The sequence below is a fragment of the Ostrea edulis genome, chromosome 4 (genome assembly GCF_947568905.1).
Source record: "Ostrea edulis chromosome 4, xbOstEdul1.1, whole genome shotgun sequence".
NCBI classification, from domain to species: domain Eukaryota; kingdom Metazoa; phylum Mollusca; class Bivalvia; order Ostreida; family Ostreidae; genus Ostrea; species Ostrea edulis.
This window is the reverse complement of record NC_079167.1, coordinates 85,519,441-85,539,440: the sequence shown is the minus strand read 5'-3', so window position 1 is coordinate 85,539,440 and position 20,000 is coordinate 85,519,441. Positions and strand designations below refer to the sequence as shown.

At 34.1% G+C, this 20,000-nt stretch overlaps 1 protein-coding gene across 1 annotated transcript in view; it reads left to right on the top strand.

Moving 5' to 3' along the window:
* Positions 1 to 20,000, top strand: part of LOC125670594 (lymphocyte expansion molecule-like) — a 33,032-nt gene that overhangs the window by 296 nt on the left and 12,736 nt on the right. Inside the window, exons 2-6 of the mRNA XM_048905837.2 lie at positions 2,019 to 2,106; positions 6,898 to 7,068; positions 7,689 to 7,814; positions 11,277 to 11,414; positions 15,530 to 15,673. Of these exons, the coding sequence (XP_048761794.1) occupies positions 2,019 to 2,106; positions 6,898 to 7,068; positions 7,689 to 7,814; positions 11,277 to 11,414; positions 15,530 to 15,673 (667 nt within the window). The remainder of the gene's footprint in view (positions 1 to 2,018; positions 2,107 to 6,897; positions 7,069 to 7,688; positions 7,815 to 11,276; positions 11,415 to 15,529; positions 15,674 to 20,000) is intronic.

Here is a 20,000-nt window from a genome sequence, read left to right as displayed (position 1 = left end):
TATCGCGCGGTATCCAATTGAATAGAATAGAACAGGATATATTTATTTCTAATTTAGACTACTAAAACGGACATGCATAAGAAAAGAAAACCAACAGACATAGTAAACATAAATCAAAACACAGTGACATCATGTGTACATGTACACTTGAGTTTGGGACAAAATTACATTGGACAAGAAGGAAGGAGTCATTGCACATCATATGGAACAGATGGAGCTGATCTTTAAGCTTAATAGTGTTTTATATATGAACAATAAGAGAAGATTAAAAAAAAGCCCACAACCTAAGACCAATTTGCTTAAGGTGTTAATAATGTCAGCACAGCCAGTTGCTCTGTATGAATATATATCTGAGATTCCCTGTCAAATCTTTTAATACAGATTTGCCTTTCACATTTTCAATGTTGGATGTATTCGTCGGTTGCTATATTGCCCCTCAACCACTTCATAATAAAATACGAGACACTGAGGTTGTCGCCTTGTTTTCAGATTGGTAGGTCAAGGTCATTAAATATTTCAGTGTGAACACATCCTTCTTCTCTGGAGGTGTAGTCTGTGGTGATAAAATGTGTCCCTCTTTGGATATTTTTAAGCATACTTATTTCTGATGTAGTATATAGGTCCCACAGAACCATACTCCATGATGAGGGGGTGAACAGGGTGGTAGCCCTCTCCCCCTCCCACCCCCTCCCTCTGAATAGTGATAAATTGCATTTCATTTGGGTACTGAAGATCTTCTATTCTTTTTATGCTCCACAAGAGGCACCAGCCTTTGCACACTATTGTATATCTTTTCCTTCCACTGATATATTTCTACATTACCCCTTTCTTGCACACGGTTCAGAAATTTCTGGATTGTGCTTGCTTGTGTTCCTATTACATTCTGTATTTTGTAACTAAAATAACCTACATTTGACATCTGTAAAATAATTTCTTTTTGCTCTGTCGTTATTTCTTTTCCATGAGGTGCCATGTCGCTAAGCAGACAAGTTGTGGGGGGGGTATACTGGAATCGGGTTGTCCGTCTGTCTGTCCGTCTGTTCCTCCGTCTATAGACGCAATGGTTTCCGGGCTCTAAAGCATTACCCTTTCCACCTACCGTCACCATATCATATATATGGACTACCCATGGGATGAAGATGTTCCCTATCGATTTTGGGGTCAAAAGGTCAAAGGTCAAGCGCACTGGACATTGAAGTAGCAATATGGTTTCCGGGCTCTAAAGCGTTATCCTTTCCACCTACAGTCACCGTATCATACATATGGACTACCCATGGGATGAAGATGTTCCCCCGTCGGACTGACTAAAACAAATTTCAGTCAGTCTGGCACACTTTTAACCAGTCACAGACTGACGGGCATATGTTAATTTCGAGCCCTGATTTTTTTACATACATGTAATCACTGAGAGTGTAGTAGTGGATGTTTTTCTTTTTAAGAATTATTACATGTAGTATGTAACATTTCTTAGCATTGAAGCATATGCCCCATGTCGATGTTTTTCGAGTGAAACTTGAGTTTTGTATGGTCATCTGGTTTGTTAATTTGTGTAAGACAAATATTATGTATAACTGTTTGACGTGTTGAGATGAATATAGAATTCACGTGAACATTCATAATTATAAATCAATCAGCGACGGTTTTTACAAGGTGAAGCAAATCTGAGAGGACTAGCGAGTGTAAAGAGTGGGGCTATGTTGTTTATTTTCAGTATGTTTAGTAATTGTTCATATGTTTTGTACACTGTTGCTATCCCGATATCAAAAGACATTTAACATCAGGCTTGTAGTAATCAATCTTAATATTCTCGTTAGACATATATATATATAACACCTGGCTTATAATAATCTTATTGTTCTCGTTAGACATATATATATATAACACCTGGCTTATAATTATCTTATTGTTCTTGTTAGACATATATATATATAACACCTGGCTTATAATAATCTTAATATTCTCGTTAGACATATATATATATAACACCTGGCTTATAATTATCTTATTGTTCTCGTTAGGTTTGATGTCTCTGGTGTACATCCAAAAAGCAAGTACCCTGGGACCTTCACAGAAATCCCGTATGATAAAAAATCCATTGATGAATTGGTAAGTAAGCTGAGAGACTAGTACAGAACACAGTAAAACATGGTTACTCGATCCAAACATGCATATAATGAACTCACACTTACAGTAAAATACGGTTACAGTGAACACACTTATAATGAACTCACACTTACAGTAAAACATGGTTACAGTGAACACACTTATAATGAATTCACACTTACAGTAAAACACAGTTACAGCAAACACACTTATAATGAACTCACACTTGCAGTAAAACACGATTACAGTGAATATCTTAAATAATGAATTCAAGCTTACAGTAAAATACGGTTATAGCAAACACACTTATAATGAATTCACACTTACAGTAAAACACAGTTACAGTGAACATGCTTATAATGAACTCACACTTACAGTAAAACATGGTTATAGCAAACACACTTATAATGAATTCACACTTACAGTAAAACACAGTTACAGCAAACACACTTATAATGAACTCACACTTACAGTAAAACACGGTTACAGCAAATACACTTATAATGAATTCACACTTACAGAGAACACACTTATAATGAATTCATGCTTACAGTATAACACAGTTATAACAAACACATTTATAATGAATTGACAGTTACAGTGAATATGCTTATAATGAATTCATGCTTACAGTAAAACATGGTTACAGTAATCATACTTACAATTCGTCTCGTAGGGATCCGGGTTAGAATTGGTCCTCAGTACTCCTTGCTTGTCGTATTAAAGAGGCAACTAAATGGGGCGGTCCTTCGGATGAGATCGCAAAAACCAAGGTACCATGTCACAGCAGGTGTGGCACGATAAAGATCCCTCCCTGTTCAAGGGCCATAAGCGCCGAGTGTAGGCCTAAATCTTGCAGCCCTTCACCGGCAGTGGTGACGTCTCCATATGAGTGAAATATTCTCAAGAGGGACGTTAAACAATATTCAATCAATCATATAATAAATTCACACTTTAACAGTAAAACACGGTTACAGCGAACATACTTGTAATGTATTCACGTTTACAGTAAAACATGGTTACAGTGAACATGCTTATAATGAATTCACGCTTAGAGCAATGTGAGTTTTCATTCTCTGTAGTATTAAAACATATTTTCAACTTAATGGATATGGTGAATTATGTTTTATTAATCAAAATTGTTTGTCCTCGATACTTTGGTATAGGCATGTTTTTCTGTATAAGTTTTTAATTGTATGTTAGAAATATTCATGACAAGTTTTACTTTTGCTCAATTGTGAACATTTGTCCCTGTAAATCATCAGATCAAAGCTTGATTTTTACTAAAGTTTCCCTCCATCATGAATTTGATAAATTCTTGATAGATTTTACACTGATAGTAATCACATTACAGTATTTGATGTTAGAGGTGTACATTAATCTGTCTTATGGCCTTCCAAGTGAAAATTTAGCAGTTTTACTACTAGCTGGTAACTACTGAGTAAAGCCCCCCAAAAATATATGTTGGTTTCCACAGGGTCGGTAGCTAGGTAGTGGGGTTTTGGGGGGGGGGGGGGTGTTAGGTTGTTTGGGGGTTTTTTTTTTGCTTTTGTTTTGTTGATTTTATAGGTTGAATTATATTTTAATGATTTAGTTTTCTACTATGCATAGAATATAGTGATTATCCAATAATCAAATAAAAGTTATATAATGAATCAAAACATTTCTTCCACTGTACTGTAAACAAAAACTGTTTCAGACTGTGTTTTTGAATCTGTCTAGTATTATAAGTGCATAATAAATAACTTAATAAGTCAATAAATATACTCTTGTTGTAGTGATGACATTCGCAAAATCTGAGAATGGAAAAAAATGTGTAAGTTAGGGTCGGCATAAATTTTTAGGGTCAGTCAGGAAAGTGGAAACCAACATGTATATTTTTTTGGACTAAGTCATATTGTAATATTATAGCATAATTTGCAACACAAAAACTGGGGGGGGGGGGGGGGGGGGGGGGGGGAGATGGAGAATACAAAACAAGATGTGTTTGTGAAACACTGTGCTCCAAATACCAACAAAGAAACAAATGAAAGGTCTTGTGATAAGAAAGCTATTTACAAAACACAATAGTCCTACTTAAATAATTCAGGAGACAAATACTTTGGTACCAAAAAGAAAGATCTTGTCACAAGGAATGCACATACGAAATACGAGTCAGAGCTCTATCACTTATCAATCAAAAGTTATGAAGAAGATTAAAGTTTCAGACAGACAGAGAGGACAAAAACAATTACACACCATGATCTTCAATCTCTGAAGCGTAACAACAAATTAATGAAACATAATTACACACCATGATCTTCAATCTCTGAAGCGTAACAACAAATTAATGAAACACAATTACACACCATGATCTTCAATCTCTGAAGCATAACAACAAATTAATGAAACATAATTACACACCATGATCTTCAATCTCTGAGCCATAACAACAAATTAATGCAATAATTGAATCATGGTAGACAAAGAATTATTACGAAACAGACCATTTAACCATTCAGAAGTTTAACCATGGTGCGGCTTCAAGATGAACCCCTTGTGCAGAACCCTGCATCTGTCTGTAAGACACAAGGTCACATATATGTATGTCTGTCTGTAGTCACAAGGTCACAGATTTGTATGTCTGTTTATAGACACAAGGTTACAGATTTGTATGTCTGTCTGTAAGACACAAGGTCACAGATTTGTATGTCTGTTTATAGACACAAGGTTACAGATTTGTATGTCTGTCTGTGGTCACAAGGTCATGGATTTATATGTCTGTAAGACACAAGGTTACAGATTTATATGTCTGTAAGGCACAAGGTCATAGATATGTATACATGTCTGTCTGTAGTCACAAGGTCACGGATTTGTATGTCTGTTTATAGACACAAGGTTACAAGATTTATATGTCTGTCTGTAAGACAAGGTTACAGATTTGTATGTCTGTCTGTAAGACACAAGGTTACAGATTTGTATGTCTGTCTGTAAGACACAAGGTTACAGATTTGTATGTCTTCTTAGTGATTGGGATAAGCAATTTGCTAAATATGACAATGGCGCGTTACTAGCTAGTATCAATGTGACATTTCTAAAATGAATGCACCATATTGAAATTTTTATGTGACATTTTAAATTGACGAGTACGAGAGACCAGTATAATTTATAATCTAAACACTACTGACAGACTGCATTGCCATAGGTAACTAGTTTTATTATCTGTGTTAAAGTTACGTTTTACTTTAGGATTGATCATTCTCATTGTGATTGTCTGTTTTGACGTTTCTGCATCATCATCTTCTGCTCCTACAGTGTCTACTGTGGGTACTGGCTTATCATTCAGACGAGAATTAAGGAAAGTTTGCCCTTTGTCAGGCTTAGGAATTTTTTTGGTGGCATCTTCAGTCCGTGCACCTTAAAATTACAATTTCACGGTATTAACCAATCAGATAACCTTTTACTGTTTGATTAGATACTGAGGAAATCGAAGTCATACTTGCACTTGAAAGAACGTAAAGTTGTGCTATTACAAAAGCACTACAGCGATAAAGATTTTCAAGCACTAAATCGATATAGATTCAGTGGGGGATCAGCTCAAAAGTTTAAAAGTTCGTAGATCTACGAAGTCAGTGGGGAAAACCTCAAATAGGTATATCTATGATGTGCGCCTTAATGGCGCATTGTTTTCAATATTCTATGTGCCATTTTTTAATTTAATGCGATTATGGCGCAAGGCGCGTGCTTATCCAATCACTGCTATCTGTAGTCACAAGGTCATGGATTTGTATATATCTTTCTGTAGTCACGGATTTGTATGTCTGTCTGTAAGGCACAAGGTCACAGATTTGTATGTCTGTCTGTAAGGCACAAGGTCACAGATTTGTATGTCTGTAAGGCACAGGGTTACAGATTTATATGTCTGTAAGGCACAAGGTCACAGATTTGTATGTCTGTCTGTGGTCACAAGGTCACAGATTTGTATGTCTGTCTGTAAGGCACAAGGTCACAGATTTGTATGTCTGTCTGTAAGGCACAGGGTTACGGATTTGTATGTTTGTGTATAGGCGCAAGGTTACAAATAGCATTAAGTCTTTTCTCACCTCATCACAAGAGGATTAAATTCAAATTCATACAACACTTCTCGGGCTGTTTCTTTCAACTCGTAGTCTGAAAGATGCCTCAGTGCCTCTGTGATACAGGTTAAAGCAAAAGCACCTCATATGAAGTTTGATTTTACCATTTTTATTTAATAAATCAAAACCATTAGATCAGTCTACTTGACAGGTTTTATTAGATATTTATATCATGTATCAAATCACAGCAAATTTGGACTCTGAAAACTTGTTTGCAAACAAAACTCTTATTTCATTATTCCAGATAAAATCCCACAAAAATTCATATTAAATAATTGAGAGCGCTTTCAATGGTGAAATGATACTTCATATGAGATCCTGTACTGAGCCATTAAATAAAATTTGAAATGGAAAAATCAATTAAGCAAATGTCACTATTTTTTCCCAATTTGAAAGGCCCTGGGGCCCTTGATATCAAGACCTAGGGTTCCTGCAGTGAAATTAGAATTTTACAGCTGTTTAGTTGAAATTTGTCATGGATTACTATTTCTGTTATCTAGTAATTATTCTGTAATCTGTATTTGTTAAGAATTCTGTAATCTGTATTTGTTAAGAATTCTGTAATCTGTATTTGTTAAAAATTCTGTAATCTGTATTTGTTAAGAATTCTGTAATCTGTATTTGTTAAGAATTCTGTAATCTATATTTGTTAAGAATTCTGTAATCTGTATTTGTTAAGAATCGTCGACTGGCCCCAGGTACATACAAAGTGGATGTGGGCGGGTTCAACAAGAAATCAGTGGATGAGCGGGCTGGTGGGCCGGGTTGGGCTCGAGCATACGAAGTGGAGAGAATGGCTGCCCTTCCACATCTGTTACACAAAGACCAGTGGGAAATGAAGAAGCTTCTGGTACCGGCCTTGTCTCATTTTATGCAGTTCTGCAATAAATACCAAAATTATATACTGTCTACAGGGTTATTTTCGCCGTGTTTTTCCCCCGCTTTTCTTCACATGTTGATGGTTTTGCTCCGTTTTAAATATGCCCAGACACAGCTGTGTTAAAGAGAGATATGAGAAGAAAATTAAAATATCACCCATCTTAAATTCGCCCACTGAAAACAAGGGCAAAAGGTACAAAAATAAAATGGGACAAAAGGTACAAAAATAAAACAGGGCAAAAGGTACAAAAATACGGGGTAAAAGGTACAAAAATAAAACGGGGCAAAAGGTACAAAAATAAAACGGGTCAAATATTTCCCTTTATACAGTATACATATTGTGACATCTTCATAAATTTTGAAACAAATAAGAACATTTTTGTGCATCTTCAAAATCCAAGAATTTCTGATTTGAATTGTACTCTCAGAAACCTTTGGGTTTTGTGTAGAAAGGCTAAAGACATATTGATTATTCAAAGTAGTTCAAATTTGGTTTTTCGATGTATAAGAGTTATTCTTATTGAACAATGCACATGAACACAGATTTAGAACAGCATATTAACTTTGGAGATTTTATCTTGTTAATAACAGCAAAGAAAGCTAGCTCCTGGATCATACGACATCAAGGATTTCCTCCAGGCGTCTGACGAAAAACCCAGAAGTATTCGAGGAATTTGTCAGACGAGAGATCAGCGGTTCAAGGAGAATGTAGCAGCAGTAAGTTAGGTCATGCAAATGATGTTCACAGTCTGTACATAGTATTATGTAGAATGAGAAGTTCACAGTCTGTACATATATTTCATAGAATGAGAAGTTCACAGTTTGAACATAGTAGATATAGAATAAGGAGTTCATAATCTGAACATAGTATTATATAGAATAAGGAGTTCACAGTCTGAACATAGTATATATAGAATGAGAAGTTCACAGTCTGTATATAGTATATATAGAATAAGGAGTTCATAATCTGAACATAGTATATATAGAATAAGGAGTTCACAGTCTGAATATAGTATTATATAGAATAAGGTGTTCATAATCTGAACATAGTATTATATAGAATAAGGTGTTCACAGTCTGAACATAGTATTATATAGAATAAGGTGTTCATAATCTGAACATAGTATTATATTAGAATAAGGAGTTCATAATCTGAACATAGTATTATATTAGAATAAGGAGTTCATAATCTGAACATCGTATTATATAGAATAAGGAGTTCACAGTCTGAACATAGTATTATATAGAATAAAGTGTTCACAGTCTGAATATAGTATATATAGAATAAGGTGTTCACAGTCTGAATATAGTGTATATAGAATAAGGTGTTCACAGTCTGAACATAGTATTATATAGAATAAGGAGGTCATAATCTAAACATAGTATTATATAGAATAAGGTGTTCATAATCTGAATATAGTATTATATAGAATAAGGAGTTCATAATCTGAACATAGTATTATATTAGAATAAGGTGTTCACAGTCTGAATATAGTATATATAGAATAAGGTGTTCATAATCTGAACATAGTATTATATTAGAATAAGGAGTTCATAATCTAAACATAGTATTATATAGAATAAGGAGTTCATAATCTGAAGATAGTATTATATTAGAATAAGGAGTTCATAATCTGAACATAGTATTATATTAGAATAAGGAGTTCATAATCTGAACATCATATTATATAGAATAAGGAGTTCACAGTCTGAATATAGTATTATATAAAATAAAGTGTTCACAGTCTGAATATAGTATATATAGAATAAGGTGTTCACAGTCTGAATATAGTGTATATAGAATAAGGTGTTCACAGTCTGAACATAGTATTATATAGAATAAGGAGGTCATAATCTAAACATAGTATTATATAGAATAAGGTGTTCATAATCTGAATATAGTATTATATTAGAATAAGGTGTTCACAGTCTGAATATAGTATATATAGAATAAGGTGTTCACAGTCTGAATATAGTATATATAGAATAAGGTGTTCATAATCTGAATATAGTATTATATAGAATAAGGAGTTCATAATCTGAACATAGTATTATATTAGAATAAGGTGTTCACAGTCTGAATATAGTATATATAGAATAAGGTGTTCATAATCTGAACATAGTATTATATTAGAATAAGGAGTTCATAATCTAAACATAGTATTATATAGAATAAGGAGTTCATAATCTGAACATAATATTATATTAGAATAAGGAGTTCATAATCTGAACATAGTATTATATTAGAATAAGGAGTTCATAATCTGAACATCATATTATATAGAATAAGGAGTTCACAGTCTGAATATAGTATTATATAAAATAAAGTGTTCACAGTCTGAATATAGTATATATAGAATAAGGTGTTCACAGTCTGAATATAGTGTATATAGAATAAGGTGTTCACAGTCTGAACATAGTATTATATAGAATAAGGAGGTCATAATCTAAACATAGTATTATATAGAATAAGGTGTTCATAATCTGAATATAGTATTATATTAGAATAAGGTGTTCACAGTCTGAATATAGTATATATAGAATAAGGTGTTCACAGTCTGAATATAGTATATATAGAATAAGGAGTTCATAGTCTGAATATAGTATTATATAGAATAAGGAGGTCATAATCTGAACATAGTATTATATAGAATAAGGAGTTCACAGTTTGAACATAGTAGATATAGAATAAGGAGTTCATAATCTGAACATAGTATTATATAGAATAAGGAGTTCACAGTCTGAACATAGTATATATAGAATGAGAAGTTCACAGTCTGTATATAATATATATAGAATAAGGAGTTCATAATCTGAACATAGTATATATAGAATAAGGAGTTCACAGTCTGAATATAGTATTATATAGAATAAGGTGTTCATAATCTGAACATAGTATTATATAGAATAAGGTGTTCACAGTTTGAACATAGTAGATATAGAATAAGGAGTTCATAATCTGAACATAGTATTATATAGAATAAGGAGTTCATAGTCTGAACATATAATATATAGAATGAGAAGTTCGCAGTTTGAATATAGTATTATATAGAATAAGGAGTTCATAATCTGAACATAGTATTATATTAGAATAAGGAGTTCATAATCTGAACATAGTATTATCTAGAATAAGGAGTTCATAATCTGAACATAGTATCATATAAAATAAGGTGTTCACAGTCTGAACATAGTATTATATAGAATAAGGTGTTCACAGTCTGAACATAGTATTATATAGAATAAGGAGTTCATAATCTGAACATAGTATTATATTAGAATAAGGAGTTCATAATCTGAACATAGTATTATATTAGAATAAGGAGTTCATAATCTGAACATAGTATTCTATAGAATAAGGAGTTCACAGTTTGAACATAGTAGATATAGAATAAGGAGTTCATAATCTGAACATAGTATTATATAGAATAAGGAGTTCATAGTCTGAACATAGAATATATAGAATGAGAAGTTCGCAGTTTGAACATAGTATATTATAAAGAATAAGGTGTTCACAGTCTGAACATAGTATCATATAGAATAAGGAGTTCACAGTCTGAACATAGTATTATCTAGAATAAGGAGTTCATAATCTGAACATAGTATCATATAGAATAAGGTGTTCACAGTCTGAACATAGTATTATATAGAATAAGGAGTTCATAATCTGAACATAGTAGATATAGAATAAGGAGTTCACAGTCTGAACATAGTATCATATAGAATAAGGTGTTCACAGTCTGAACATAGTAGATATAGAATAAGGTGTTCACAGTCTGAACATAGTATTATATAGAATAAGGAGTTCATAATCTGAACATAGTATTATATAGAATAAGGAGTTCACAGTCTGAACATAGTATTATATAGAATAAGGAGTTCACAGTTTGAACATGCAGTATACTATTATATAGAATGTTGTATAGAGTTTACTGTCTGAACATAGTACATTGAAGTATATAGAATGATTTATATGTTGTTCATTGTTAATACAACATTGTATAGAATGATAAAGATGAAGTGTGTATCGCCCTAATATTGAAGAATGATAAGGTGTCAGACCCTGATAGAACTGTTTTACTCAAAATCTTGTGACATAATTGTGCTTATTTGTTGTAGAAACAAAGGATAGGTTATTTCGTAAAACAAAATCTCTGACAGTTGTCCCCCTTTCTGTTTCAGAACGAGACTCCTGGTCCGGGTACATACGGCAAGGGAGGGATTCCCCACACAGCTGTGGAGGAGAAAGCACGACTGTCCACCAGCACTGTGGGCATGCTAGACGCCGGATCCTCCACGCCCAGAAATCTACCCACTGTTGTTAGTGCAGAGATATCTTCTTGTCAGAATAAGATGACATTTTTATGTTTTAAAGTCTGACTAAGCAATATAAGTTTTATCAAATTATTTTCATTTTTTAGCCGAGTTGCAACGAAGTTGAACTCGGCTATTGGTTTGGTGATTCGGGCGTGCGGTTGGGCGTCAACAATTGGTTTCCGGATGATAACTCGAAAAGTTTACAATTTAATCAAATGAAACTTTGATATATTGTTGGGTACCAGGTAAGGAAGACCCCTGATTAATTTTGGAGAAAAATGGTCAAAGGTCAAGGTCACAGTGACCGAAAATAGAATGAAAATTTCAGAAAAATTTGGTTTCCGGATGATAACTCAGAAAGTTTAAATCCAAATCAAATGAAACTTTGATATATTGTTGGGTACCATGTAAGGAAGACCCCTACTAATTTTGGAGAAAAATGGTCAAAGGTCAAGGTCACAGTGACCGAATATAGAATGAAAATTTCAGAAATATTTGGTTTCCGAATGATAACTCAGAAAGTTTAAATCCGAATCAAATGATACTTAAAGATATTGTTATGTACCAGGTAAGGAAGACCCCTATTGATTTTGGAGAAAATAGGTCAAAGGTCAAGGTCACTGACCGAAAATAGATTTAAAATTAAAATAAAAATTGGTTTCAGGAGGATAACTCGAAAAATTTTAATTTGAATCAAAATGAAACTTGGATATATTGTTGGATACTAACAAAACAAGGCCCCTATTGATTTTGGAGAGTCAAAGGTCAAGGTAGCAGTGACCGAAAATAGATTGAAAACTTTAGACAAATATGGTTTCTGGACAGTAACTCAAAAATTTTAAAACTGAAATTAGTTCTTCACAATTATAAATATGCCTCATCATTCCTGACTTTACAATGTATCCCATGCAACTCGGCTCATGCACCCCTGGGTGCATATATTGATTTTTTGAAAGATAATATCCAGATGAACGAAGTTAGAATTATTCTTACTTCTCCACAGTCAGTGATGAACTAACTTAACACAGTAATGTCTTAATTTGACCTGGCGTAAAATGACTTCTCAATTTTTAGAAGCAAAGTTCCACCTCTTTTTGATGAAGAGTGTATGCACATTTTGCTGACAACTGGTATTTTTATGCTCCCCGAAAAATTTCGGGGGAGCATAATATAGTTGCGGTCATGTCTGTCTGTACGTCCAAGCCCATATCTCCTAATCATTTTCATCAGAAATTGATATAATTGATCCCAAATGTTCCTTGAGACAAGAACTTTTGGACCTAGGTCTTTCAAGGTCATTTTGGAAAGGTCAAGGTCACTCAGAACATATACCTTAATGTGTGGAAAAAATACTTAATTTCAACAATATTTCAACAATTATTGATCTTTTATACCAATTCTCTCAAGGTCATTTTGGAAAGGTCAGAGTCACTCAGGACATACACCTTATATAAAGAAGAAGTGCCTTCTTTCAACAGTTTTTGAACTGGTATTCATTATATATTGCAAAAATAGGGAAATGACTTTCAGACAAAGGTCAGGTCACTCAAGGTCATTTTGTAAAGATCAACGTCCCTCAACATACCTTATATATCAAAAAGACACCTTCATTTCAACAGTATTTCAACAGTTATTGATCATTGTGCGAGTCATTTGTCATATGAAGTAGTTCTTTGGTTAGGTCTGTTTCGGGGAACATCCATTGGTTTTACTGATATTCTTGTTTTTTAAATTTTGGTAATCCAGACGTCATGAAGAATGCTTGATTTTCCCAGTTTATTTTTTTTTAAATTGAAAAGAGTGTGTCCTCATCATACCAGTTTTGTTTCTGTAAATATAAAGCAACTTTATGAACAAGATTAGTATTGTTACTACATTACTGTGGATTTACAGTAAGTGTGAACGAGACATATCGGCAAGTACATGACGTGCTCCAGATAGTTCGGAAAGTCCCCGAGTGATTTTAAAGAGCGCTTTTGATAGGTCGGTTAAATTATAGGTAGGCGGTCCCAAGTATTTGGCATTATATTATCTCGTGCCTAACAAGTGTAAGTTTCACTATTTGATTTCAGTGTAAGTTGCACCGTACGTAGCGTGAGATTCAATATCGGTTTTGATTTGACAACGGAGATTTGAGATTACGTTAATAGAATGTCTTGTAAAGTTTATCTTATATATACTAGATATCTGCATGTATAAGAGTGATGGGATATCTTATAAAGAAAAAAATATAAGATGTCTTATAAAAGATACAAGATATCTCGTAAACTTTAGAAGATATAACTTTTATCAGATACCTTATAAATTTTATCTTTTAAACAGGAATAACCGTGTTATACTTATAATCCATCGCAGTATCAATAGGTATGGGAGGGAGAATACAGGGTGAAAAAGGCGAGCTCCGATATGGAAAGGAAAGGCAGGATAGCAATATCCCAGAATTCAAATAGTGCTGAATATTGAAAAGAAAGGAAAAAAATGACGGGATCGAAAATGCTGCGGGGAAAGGCAGGATCCGCAGTTGTCTCTATATCCCAATAAAAATTGAACGGTTACTCCCTTAAATTCCTGTAGATACTTGTCAGTTTTAAGTGATCAGAAATTTCAGTACATGTTTCTATAGGCGATTTTGTCCGTTTAAGAACAATGCTTTTGTTTTGTTGTCTCTTTCACATTCGCAGTTTCCATATCGTTATTTTAAAATAAATCTCTCAGAGGATATTTTCAAAATCTTGCAAAGCATTGGAAAAGATCGATGTCGGAAAAATTTCTAAATTCAAATAGTTAGGGGGAAGAGGGGGTAAAAACTCGTAAGTTTAAAACCACATAATAATACACTTTAATAAACGTTTAATAGTTATTTATATATAGATATATATATATATATATATAACTGACTCGGCCTAAATTGCAATAAAATAAGTAGCAAAGAAGTTTTCAACACTTCGTTCGTGTTCAGACCACAGGGGCTCGTCACGAATTGGCCCTCTCTATTCTATATTAATTACATTTGTAAATATAGAATAGACGATGTCAAATTTTAAAAAGACAAATATTTCGTGACGAGTCCCTGTGTTCAGACAAAATATGCTTCTCTTGGATTTTCTTTGCAGTTTCTTGAAAGTCATTTCCCTAAAAATTTCTCGCAGCTCTACAAGTTAAAGACACCTTTGGTACATTATCAGGGGCACAAATATTTCTTCTTAATAAATTTTGTCTGATTTCTCTATTAATATACACTTGATTTCTTTTTAATTTCATACTCGATAAACAAAAGTACATCCGGTGTGAGCTTCGTTGGCAACATTTTCAGTGCAAGAGTTCCCATGATTGACAATTTTATAAAGTGGCCTTACGACGCCTAATTTCTTACTGATTTTACCATAAAATAAACTCTTGGCATGTAATTTTAAAATCAATGTCATTGTTTTAGTTGGTATTGGTTTTCCCTTTTCGCAGTCTCTTCCATCGTGCTAAAAGATTATGTAATGACACGCTAGTGTAAAGACACGTGTGACCATCTAAAATTATTTTTATTCCCGCCCCTTTAAATATTGGTCCAATTGCTGTGATTTTTCTTTCCTTGATGCGTCATCATTGACAGATTTGTTTTGAAACCAACTATCCGAGACCTCGAATGAACTTGAGAAGCTGAGTCGTTCACACTTACTGTAAATTCACAGTAAAGAGTTTTCAAACATATGTTACCAGTAGAAACATATATCTTGTTGATGAAGTCACTCTACGTTTTTAAAGTAAATAACAAGCTCTTGAACTGATGTTTATGGTTTTAAAAAATTCCAGCACACGATCAATTGCCTCACTTCTTACGATAGTTGGCTTGGTACTGGTGGAAAATTATGTGATTTTGTCACTAAAGAATTTTAAAAGGTTGATGAATATATATTTGAAATCTCGGAGATTTTATTTTCATGAATTACCTTAGTTTTAAAATTGCCCATTTGGGATATTTAGGGTAAAATAGGCAAAAATAAAATGAGTGCAAAATTAACCCTGCATACAGGACACTTCTGTAATGTGATTTCACTGTGATATTTCATTATTACAGAATCCTTGAACTCTGTCACCATATCTCGAATGTACCTCCACCATTTCAGGGCTCTGAGCTAGGACCAGGGACGTACAACTTTAAGAGTTTTACCCAGGAGACCGTGGACAAGGTGACCAGTCTGAGGGGCCCGTACGACTTGTTCTCCGGGGACAGAAACAAACCTATCTCCGATGGGTACCTCGCTGCTCCGGTGAGTTTTCTGTTGTCATGGTGTAAGTGACATCAAGCATACATGCCAACTTTTAATAATCTCCATGGGGGATTTAGCGTGCAATGACCTTTTTTCTAAGCTCCAAATTCGCTACATTTTGCCATGAAAATAAATATTTGTCTTTTCAAATAAGATATTAATCTAATCATTGTACATATATCATATATTAAACCAATATCAAGTGTGTTTGACCATTAACTTTAACAAAACTAAAAAAAAAAAAACCCACTTTGAAAGATATAGGCTACATAATTATTTTATTAACTATTCAGCAAAAAGTTAAAAATAAACTAACATATCCTCTCCAACAAGTTACATACATATTATCAAATAATACTTAAAGTTGCGTCCTTTCACACCATAACATGACTGGACTATATATCAAAATTTAACTTTAAAAGCACATGCATTTAGGTACAACTACAAAGGCGATCCTTCCTGTCTGTAAACATGGGCTTGCAGACTCTGGTGGAACAATCTGCATTGCAACCAGAAAAGGAGTGTTCTGCCCTGCCATGAAGTTTGCGAACAAAACCTTTGCACCCATGACATCTGAAATAATTAAGAGAAGAAAAAAAGTCATCAAAATATGTTTTTACTTGTAAATTAAGGTTACTTGCTAATGTCAAATTCAGTAGACTTGTACGAATTACGCATCACAAAATCTATTGTATACTACGCCCCCTATAATTTTATAATACATCGCTATAGATTCTGATAGCCTATATTATTATAATTGAAAAAAAAAAATTATATATTGCATATTTTGGATGCTGTCAGTGAAAGGCGAAAATCGGGAATGTCCGATTGTTTGGTGGTGACACTATCATCGTTGTCATTCTCGTTCGTGTAAAGAATATGTCAATTTGAAATCTGTTTTCCCGATTAATAATTACTATCAAAACATGCCCCTCACTGTCCAATAAACACCCCGACACAGGTAGACCAGGTAAATTACACCACCCCGATACCACATGACACATGTAAACAGCAATGGCTGAGTATTGTCCCGATTTCTGATTGGCCAGCCACAAAGAAATGATTTCAAATTCCGGTTGGAAATCAGGATTTGTTGTCGTAAAATGGGAGATATTTTTAGAAAATCGGGATTTCGGGGTATTTTTGCAATCCCGATTGGGATATCGGGATTTACTTTTTCAACTGCTTCAAATCGAGAAAATCCCATACAAATCGGGAAAGTTGGCATGTATGCATCACGGAATGGCTACAGTGAATGTAAAAAAAAGATGCATGAAAAATTAACCAATGTTGTGTGCAATTTTTGGCAGTATAATTCTTTTTCACAATAAAGAACTCTCCCTGCTCAATGGCCATAACTGTCGAGCATAGACCTAAATTTTGCAGTCCTTCACCGGCAATGGTGATATCTCCATGAGTGATAGATTCTCTAGAGGGACATTAAACAATATACAATCAAATAAATCTACCCAATAATGTTACCACATTTATAGTAAAAGATTAAAGCTGTTTTGTGTTATCATTCTGGAGAAAAAACCTCCACAGATACTGTACTGGAATCATTTTAATTCGTAGGGCTAATGTTCATGGGTAAGCAAAATTTTGCCTGTTCGTGGGGGTGTAATTTTGTGGGTAAGCAATACGATGTCACTAGGAGAGATAACTTTACCTGGTTTAAAAAATGTTCAAGGACACGTAAATTCGTGGGTAAGAGTGACCCACGAAATCCTCGAACATCAATCCCCCACGAACAATGGTGATTCTACAGTACCACGTAGAAAGTCATTCAACAAATTCCTCACTACAGATACCACAGAGAGAATCATGCTATCTGACAAATTCCTCACTATACACCTAGAGAATCATGTTATCTGACAAATTCCTCACTATACACCTAGAGAATCATGTTATCTGACAAATTCCTCACTATACACATAGAGAATCATGTTATCTGACAAATTCCTCACTATACACCTAGAGAATCATGTTATCTGACAAATTCCTCACTACAGATACCACAGAGAGAATCATGTTATCTGACAAATTCCTCACTATACACCTAGAGAATCATGTTATCTGACAAATTCCTCACTATACACATAGAGAATCATGTTATCTGACAAATTCCTCACTATACACCTAGAGAATCATGTTATCTGACAAATTCCTCACTACAGATACCACAGAGAGAATCATGTTATCTGACAAATTCCTCACTACACACCTAGAGAATCATGTTATCTGCCAAATTCCTCACTATACACCTAGAGAATCATGTTATCTGACAAAATCCTCACTACAGATACCACAGAGAGAATCATGTTATCTGACAAATTCCTCACTATACACCTAGAGAATCATGTTATCTGACAAATTCCTCACTATACACCTAGAGAATCATGTTATCTGACAAATTCCTCACTACAGATACCACAGAGAGAATCATGTTATCTGACAAATTCCTCACTACAGATACCACAGAGAGAATCATGTTATCTGACAAATTCCTCACTATACACCTAGAGAATCATGTTATCTGACAAATTCCTCACTACAGATACCACAGAGAGAATCATGTTATCTGACAAATTCCTCACTATACACCTAGAGAATCATGTTATCTGACAAATTCCTCACTATACACCTAGAGAATCATGCTATCTGACAAATTCCTCACTATACACCTAGAGAATCATGTTATCTGACAAATTCCTCACTACAGATACCACAGAGAGAATCATGTTATCTGACAAATTCCTCACTATACACCTAGAGAATCATGTTATCTGACAAATTCCTCACTATACACCTAGAGAATCATGTTATCTGACAAATTCCTCACTATACACCTAGAGAATCATGCTATCTGACAAATTCCTCACTATACACATAGAGAATCATGTTATCTGACAAAATCCTCACTATACACCTAGAGAATCATGCTATCTGACAAATTCCTCACTATACACCTAGAGAATCATGTTATCTGACAAATTCCTCACTACAGATACCACAGAGAGAATCATGTTATCTGACAAATTCCTCACTATACACCTAGAGAATCATGTTATCTGACAAATTCCTCACTATACACCTAGAGAATCATGTTATCTGACAAATTCCTCACTATACACCTAGAGAATCATGTTATCTGACAAAATCCTCACTACAGATACCACAGAGAGAATCATGTTATCTGACAAATTCCTCACTATACACCTAGAGAATCATGTTATCTGACAAATTCCTCACTATACACATAGAGAATCATGTTATCTAACAAATTCCTCACTATACACCTAGAGAATCATGTTATCTGACAAATTCCTCACTATACAGATACCACAGAGAGAATCATGTTATCTGACAAATTCCTCACTATACACCTAGAGAATCATGCTATCTGACAAATTCCTCACTATACACATAGAGAATCATGCTATCTGACAAATTCCTCACTATACAGATACCACAGAGAGAATCATGTTATCTGACAAATTCCTCACTATACAGATACCACAGAGAGAATCATGCTATCTGACAAATTCCTCACTATACACCTAGAGAATCATGTTATCTGACAAATTCCTCACTATACACCTAGAGAATCATGCTATCTGACAAATTCCTCACTAAAGATACCACAGAGAGAATCATGTTATCTGACAAATTCCTCACTATACACCTAGAGAATCATGTTATCTGACAATTTCCTCACTATACACCTAGAGAATCATGTTATCTGACAAATTCCTCACTACAGATACCACAGAGAGAATCATGCTATCTGACAAATTCCTCACTATACACCTAGAGAATCATGTTATCTGACAAATTCCTCACTATACACCTAGAGAATCATGTTTCTGACAAAATCCTCACTATACACCTAGAGAATCATGTTATCTTACAAAATCCTCACTATACACCTAGAGAATCATGTTATCTGACAAAATCCTCACTATACACCTAGAGAATCATGTTATCTGACAAATTCCTCACTATACACCTAGAGAATCATGTTATCTGACAAATTCCTCACTATACACCTAGAGAATCATGCTATCTGACAAATTCCTCACTATACACCTAGAGAATCATGTTATCTGACAAATTCCTCACTACAGATACCACAGAGAGAATCATGTTATCTGACAAATTCCTCACTATACACCTAGAGAATCATGTTATCTGACAAATTCCTCACTATACACTTAGAGAATCATGTTATCTGACAAATTCCTCACTATACACCTAGAGAATCATGTTATCTGACAAATTCCTCACTATAGATACCACATAGAGAATCATGCTATCTGACAAAGTC